The 8,282-nt window shown below is 26.5% G+C and overlaps 1 protein-coding gene across 13 annotated transcripts in view; it reads right to left on the reverse strand.

The window, feature by feature from the left end:
• Positions 1-8,282, reverse strand: part of LOC126894277 (E3 ubiquitin-protein ligase rnf8-B-like) — a 47,103-nt gene that overhangs the window by 29,008 nt on the left and 9,813 nt on the right. For 3 of the 13 annotated variants that reach the window (XM_050665177.1, XM_050665174.1, XM_050665180.1), the window contains 5 exons: positions 5,331-5,363; positions 3,473-3,508; positions 3,113-3,133; positions 2,383-2,418; positions 1,255-1,413 (listed from right to left, as the gene is read on the reverse strand). In XM_050665177.1, the coding sequence (XP_050521134.1) occupies positions 1,255-1,413; positions 2,383-2,418; positions 3,113-3,133; positions 3,473-3,508; positions 5,331-5,363 (285 nt within the window). The remainder of the gene's footprint in view (positions 1-1,254; positions 1,414-2,382; positions 2,419-3,112; positions 3,134-3,472; positions 3,509-5,330; positions 5,364-8,282) is intronic. The other 10 variants (XM_050665182.1, XM_050665175.1, XM_050665186.1 and 7 more) reach the window with 7 other exon arrangements.

The raw sequence follows: 8,282 nt of genomic DNA on the forward strand, positions 1-8,282 counted from the left end.
TTTTGATACCCTTAATAACTATTAATTTACCTTTATTAAAAAAAAAATTTCGTACACATAAATTGATTTACAATTGGGTTTAGGCAATTGTGTTTTTGTCATACATAAATTTTTAAAAACATTGACTAAAAGTTTAGTCCATTATAAAATTAATTGATATGAGCTATATTGTTTATTTATTACTTATATCGATCTTATCTTCATGATTATATTACAAAATATAATTTAAATTGATTATTTGAAGAAAAGAGTTTTGTCGATGATAAAAAACGACGTTATAAACTTTCAAAAATTCTGAAACATTTGCCATAGCTCAACATTTCAGCATAAATATCATTACACAATTTTAATTTTTACGAATTTTATGCATCTCTCCCAATACAAAACTTTGATAACGCCACTGCTTTCATAGTATTACGTAACTATCAATTTTAAAATGTAATTATTAAGTTAAGTTAAATACCATTTTATTGGAAGTATAAAACCCATTCCTGTTTTTATTTATTTATAAATACATGTATATGTATATGTATGTATATATTAATTAGTATACTTATAATTATAAATAACATTTTATTGTACTAATTAACGTTTATAATCGTTTCAATAAAAAGTATCTTAAGGCAGTGTAACAGAAAAAAGACATAAAAATTAAAAATGAAATAATAAACACATCGTAGAATAATACCTTCTGAGCAATGCATCGAAGCTAAAATTTAACCCGTATATATTTTTAAACAATTAATTTTTACATAAGAAAATATCGTTAAAAAAATGAACAAAATAAATACCAAATAAAACTTCAAATATTAGTGAAAATTTTATATCAATCATTATTTTTTTATAAAATACTGATAATACAAAATGAATACAAAATACAAAGTGAACATGAAATTATACTTTTTTATAGTTAAATCGACAATGTTGGGATGAAAACATTATATTATTAGCGTTTCAAACAAAATTTTTAGCGAACTTTAATCGAAAAATAAAACTGAAAAATAACATATTTTATTAATAAGGTAAAAAAATTATTTTTTTTGTTAAAATAGCATATTTATATTTGAAAATATTATATAGACTCCAGCGCCTTATTTGAACTTCTATGATACTGAATTATGTAAAAAATATTAATATCATTATTTTAATAAAAAATTTAACTATACATAATATACAAAATCAATTTTTGAGTCTTACACTAAAAATAAATAGTTATAAAATGTATCATTATATTTCCATATATTATTAATATACCTGTTGGAATGTCAGGGTTAGCATATACATGATTGCATAAAGGACAACGGTATATTCTCTTATCAAATTTCCAAGTATCAATACAACCTTTGCAAAATTTATGTGAACAGACTCCTATTGATGTATCTGGATTATTATCCCAACAGACGGAACATGTCTCTAAACAAAGTGATATTTTAGTTTAATACAAATTTGTTTACACAAAATTATGAACTTATCTTAGGTGTTGGCATTAGGCGATTGGAGTATCTTTTAAATATAATCTTATTAGATGGGGAAATCCCAAATGAATTGAGATATAGTATTTTGGTGACGATATTTAAACGTATAGGAGTCGTACAGGTGTGTGGAAAGTATAGAGGTATAAAGCTTATGAGTCATAGTATGAAAATTTGGGAAAAGGTAATAGATAAGAGAATAAGAAATGATACATCGGTATCTAAAAACCAGTTTAAATTTATGCCTGGTAAATCAACAATGGAGCCAGTATTTTGTGTGAGGCATCTAATAGAAAAGTTTAGGGAAAAGAAGAAAAACCTCTGTATGGTATTTATAGATTTAGAGAAAGCGTATGATAGAGAACCGAGATAGGTTTTAAAGTGAGCATTAATGAGAAAAGGTTTGCCGAAAAGGTACATCGATATAATAAAAGATATGTATGATGGCACTCTTACCAGAGTTAAAAGTGTAGGAGGGGTAACAGAAGGTTTTAGAGTAAAAGTAGAAGTGCACTAGGGTTCTGCTTTAAGTCTTAACTTATTTTCTATAGTAATGGATAAAATTTCTATAAAAATACAAGGAGGGGTGCAGTGATGCATGTTGTTTGCTGACGATATAGTGTTAATAGGAGAAAATAGGGAGGAAATTAGTCAAAGGCTAGGGGTGTGGAGATGAGCTCTTGAAAAAAAGGGTTTAAGAATAAGTAGAAGTAAGACAGAGTATATAGAGTATGAGTTTGACAAAGAAGAACACGAGGTAGATGAAATGAGGAGGTCAACGACAATAGGCGAAGACGTGATTGGAGAGGTGGAGAGTTTTAAGTATTTAGGGTCAGTTTTAATAAACGAATAATTCAACATTTTAATAATCATAAATGTAATTTGAAATTTTGTTTTAGATTTAACTTACGTGTTTCATTTTGGTTATTAGCTGATATATCATCTGCTTACAAAACACATAAACAGTTATACATACAGAGTGACTGGTAAATTATAAACCAATTGTTACTTTCAAAATAAATACAATAATAGAATAATTTTTTTTTTTTTAGTTACGTAAATTTCTTGATTTATTGTCTATAATTTGCAATTTAAAATCATCCCTTTAATTTATAGGAATGACATCAGTATTTTTTCAAATGGTAACACTTATAATTTACTATCTTATTTAATATTTAATGATGTAATAATGATATTCTTATTTGTATACTATGGTGTTGAAACCTCTATTGAAAAATGTTTAAAATCAGAGCACACTAAATAATTATCCGAGAAAAGTTTTTTTTCTTTGTAATAGAACAAGAAAAAAAAGGATATAATAAGATATGTATAAGTGTACACATAATACATTAATATATATATAATTATGTATTTTTCTATTATAAAAATAAATTTTATTTTTCTGTACAGTTTATTCTATCACATTTTGGTATGTTGTAGCAATTATTGAGAATTAAGAATTGTTAGTTAAAAGGATGGAAAACGTGAAACCTAAGTAACACTTAATCTTATTTAGTCTAAGTGTTATTCAAGACGAAGCTCAACAGAATAATATTTTTATTTAATTCCTATCTACTATTCCATTTAAATTCCAAATTATATTTTTATTGATTTAAACATTTGATTAAGGTTTAACTTACTTTCTTCGTTTAGATTATCGCCTGGGACACCATATGATTTCAAACATAAGAACAAATAAATATATTTATGTATAAACTTATAATCATATGTTTTTTAATTTGAAAAATATATTTTAATAATATTTATCGACATATAAACCATATGATCGAAGAGACACTAAATAATCGGTACAGCTTTCCTAGACTCCCTATATTAATTATTTAAAGATTTGTTCAAATTCAAAAATAAAATTACACAAAATTTTAATTATTTCTTATGTAGATTTACTGTCCGCTAATGGACATTTTTATAGGAGTATGTCATAAAAATAGCACTTGAATTCTATATTAAAATATACAGTTACTTAAGTTTCAACTTACGTTGTTCATTTTGAACATCGCAATTAATACCACATGCTATCAAAATAGATATATAAAATATTATTATTTATTCTATCCTATCGTTCAATAATAGATTTAATTAGATAGCTATTTATTATATCATACATTTCTTATTGTGTATTGTGTATTATAACGACACTACACGTAAAAATAAATCGTTATAAAAAATGATACTGAATTTGTGACTGTGTACAACACCTGGAGACATGTCTCATCGCGCAACAATATTTTTAACACGCTTATATTAGTTTCACCTGTATGTATGTATGTATGTATGTATGTATGTAACTCTCCAAACGCCACGCGTTATCGCATATTCCGTCGTCTAGACTAGACTGTCATAACGCATTCACCCCTCCCCACGCCACGCTCTCCACACGACGGCACACTATTCCTATAAAATATTTTTTTTTAGTTATCGTACCCGTACACGCGTGCTTGTCATCAATATTATATATATATAAACAAATTTTTATTTTGACTGACCAATACCACCCGCGTCTAATGCGCCTTACGTATATATATTTATATATTCCTACCACCGTTTATACCTCAGGTATAACGTTAGTCCGACCCGCCCACCCACAAAATACGGTTATACCTAGTGCATGATACGTTTACGTACTTAAGTCGCTTTACTTGTATATATATATACTAATTACTATTAAAATTTATTTATTAACATGCTTTATTTTAATTAAGAGATATAAGGTATTCATTCCGATTACGAGGGATGATTTCCGCATCGTCATTTTTCGTCACTATCTCCACGTTCCAGGAGTGAGTAATTTACGCGCCTGCTGCTTTCTTTGGATGTGGTAGCCGTTTCTCAGACTCCCTCCCCGGAATCGAACCCTGATTTCCCGTTACCCGTTACAACCATGATATTGATAGTAACTACTATCATAACATAAAACTAAAAAGTGATAAATAAATATAGTTTAAAAAAACTAAAAAAACACGCTTTTAAAGCACATCGAACTAAAAAGTTAAAAATAATTTTTAAAATAAGTTTAAAATAATTATGAACAAAAAATACTAGTATTATTGTGATAAAAGCGTGGGTGCTTTGTGCCATATTTTTCGTATATTGAGCGCCCGACGCTTTTATCACAATAATACAAGTATTTTTTATTCATAATTATTTTAAACATATTTTAAAAATTATTTTTAACTTTTTAGTTCGATGTGTTTTAAAAGCGTGTTTTTTTAGTTTTTTTAAACTATATTTATTTCAATCTTACTACACACCATACCAAGGAAAATGAGACAAATTTTACTGAAATATCTACGATGAACACTGCTGGCTCTCATGGTCTTTAATTACTTTACTCTGTGAAACATGAATATAATTCATTGAAAAGTATAATATTTTTATGAGATAAATACTATGAAATTCATTTTTCTACCGTATTTTAAATGGGTAGACATTATCTTCTATAACTCTGCGCCACTAAAATTTTTTACTCTGAATTACGAAAACTACATTTCTTTTTCTAAAATAATACTAGTGCTTATAACTCTTGTTCGCATAAGAAATATTTAATGTTTCTGTTGGTAGCTTAAATATTTTATAGCAAACTAAAAACATTCTATTTTAGCTAACAATGTGAGCTGTATTTTTACGATAAGACTTTACATTTTTCATATAAATAAAACGTTACGTACACAAGACTTATAATTCGGTATCTGTTTTTCGACTGACTACTAACAAAAGAGGCTTACGACACACTACTTCCTGTCTACTCAATAATAATATAGATCTTGTATCCTCAATATCAACCAATTTTAATAGTCATAAATATAATTTGAAATGAATGATTAAGTTTTAACTTACGTTTTTCATTTTGGTTATCGGCTAGGATACCATCTGCTTACAAAATATAAAAAATAATATATAGANAGGATACCATCTGCTTAAAAAATATAAAAAATAATATATAGAGAGTGATGAATTTATTATAAACCTTTCCATTATTCGCAAAATAAGTATAATAATAGAAAAAAATGTTTATTTAATTTTAGTAACATATATTTTTTTATTTAATAGCTATAAATTACTTTTTGAAATTAGCCTTTATAAATTAAAGAGATGTCATCTTAATTTTTTTCAAAAATGGCAAAATATATAATTTACTAGCTTCTTTAACAAATTATGATGAAATATGAAGAGGAATAGTAAATAAAAACTTTCGGGCCAGTATTACGAAGATATTCTCATTTTTAATCTTTGCTGAGTAGAAGTATACGGCCGAGAAATGACTAAGACTAAAAATATTATCACCTTCTCATCACAACGGGACAGAAATATAATTTTTTAATAACTATAATCATTTTATGAATTAAATCATTATCATTAAAAAAGCTAGTCAATTATGTACGTTTCCATTTCAAAAAAAAGTTAACACCCCTATTATAAGGGACGATTCTAAAAGGTAATTATTAGCTGATAAATCAAGAAATATATGTAAATGAAAACAGCAAAATTTTCTTTTCAATATTGTATTTATTTTGAGAATAATCGAGTGGTTTATTATAAAACGATCGCTCTGTATATCTATATATATATATATAGATATACACAATATTAAATATATATTTTTATATATTTATTAATGTATAAAAATATATTTTCTTTGATTGTAGCCTATACTCTATGACATTTCTGTATTTATATCTTGTTCACTACATAGACACAAGTAAAATAAAACAAAAAGTATGGAATGGGTGGAGACTAGTTGTACTAAAACATCATCACCTGTATAACACGATCTGCAAGAAAAAGACTAGGATCGTAATTATAATAATAATGATCAATTTTACACACTTCTATTTCCAAAATTAACATGCCAGAGAGGGAGATAGCCCTCTTTCATATTTTAGGCAGTAAAAGATGTTTCTTGGCTAGGTAAATGATGAACAGAGCGGCTATTATGGTCGGCTTACACCCTCGACCAGACACCATCAATTAGAAAATAACAAGAATAATCTCAGTGGCACCCTGAGGATCGAACCCCGTACACCCAAACATAGTGTAGTGATTATGTAATGATCGAGAATCTTCGCGACGGATAGGAAACACAAAATGCATATACGCGCGAATGTTCTCGATCGATCCGTAAGAGAATCTTCTAGAACTCAACACAATATAAAAAGGCGTGACGTAACAATAACGTCTATCAGTTAGTTAACCAGTCGTCAGTTAATCGGTTAAGTAGTTAAGTACACATAGTGCATTAATATAATTTTCTTAGTGTTTAAGCAATAAACCGTTTATATTTTTTCTGCTATATAAATTAGTGTTTTTATTTATTTTAAATCAATAAGTGAAGCACCAAACATACGTTTCTACCCACTAAGCCCAGTCGTCCTATTGAAATTTAAAATAAAGTATTTGTAATGTCGTAGCATGAATCATAAGGTCGAAGAGACTCTAAAAAAGTGTTACATGCTTTCTTAGACTCCCTAAATTAATAATATAAAGATTTGTTCAAATTTAAAAATAAAACTATACAAAATATTTTTTATCAAAATATCACAAATCGTATCTAGTTGAAGACATTACCCTTAAAAATTGAAAAATTTTCCCTCGTTCCCCGCAAATGAGGGAAATATCCAAAAAAATTACAAATTTAAAAATCAGTAAATTTTGTCATTTTTTTCACTTTTTTTCTTAAAACTTCCATAACTTTTTCAAATATAAACAAATCAATATAAATTTTTTTTAAACTAAAACCTTAGATATTTTCCTTTCATTTGATATCATTTTTTTGAAAATCTAACTCTTAACTTGCTGATTGGGGGGGATTTAAAATATTAACTTTTTTAAAAAACTAACTTTTTCAACTTAATTTTTGAAAATGTTCCGGAAATACTGCGTCCTTTAAACATATATCAAATTAAAGCTTATTTTATGTACTATAAAATGAAAAAAAAAATTTGTACCGACGACCTATTTTCTATGCGCAAATGGCTACCGTATTCAAAAAATATGCTATTTTTGTGTTAAAATCCTGGGTTTTGTATTTTATTTTTTTTTAAATATCTCATAAGGGCAATACACTGACTTTCATGAATATTTTATAATTTAATTGACATAGAATAAAGTTTATAAGACATAAGAAAGTAAACTTATTAAAAATTTTTATTTTTTTCAAGTCGAAATAGTAATTTTTAAATTTGAGTTAGCTTAAATAGCCAATTTTATCAACTTTTGTTGACAGTTGCCGAATCGGTAACACTTGTATCTTTCATGCTAATGGTACCAGGTTCAAATCCCTCGGTTCATATCAATATTTTGCATTTTTTTTAATTACAATAAAATTTTCAAATCATTTGATATTTATCTCACTTAGATTCAATAACTTCACTAAATATAAAGGATCCTATCACTATAGTGTCCCCTCGTGAAAAGAAATTTATATTCATGTTATTATTATTTTACTATGTGGTTCTTTTTGTGGATACGATTTATTTTGCCAACCCTCACTAGACCTACTTTTTTCAACGATACGTCAAATGATTAATTTAAGTTTATGATATTTAAGTTATTACTCTTAAAAATCGAAAAAATATTCCTTATTCAAATAAAAAATAGCTTAAGCAGCTTTTTCTATACAAACAATTAAAATATTCTTAAAGTATTTATTGTCAAATTAGATTTGATATGTTAAAAGTATTCAACTAAAAAAGTAAATAATTTTACTTTGTAATTTATTCATTTTTAGCTTCGATGCGAAGCTGAGAAGGTATTGGTTTTACTAAGATGTGTTTTTTTTTTTTTTTTTTT

Source organism: Daktulosphaira vitifoliae, unplaced genomic scaffold, assembly GCF_025091365.1.
Source record: "Daktulosphaira vitifoliae isolate Bord-2020 unplaced genomic scaffold, ASM2509136v1 Scaffold_1, whole genome shotgun sequence".
Classification (NCBI taxonomy): Eukaryota; Metazoa; Arthropoda; class Insecta; order Hemiptera; family Phylloxeridae; genus Daktulosphaira; species Daktulosphaira vitifoliae.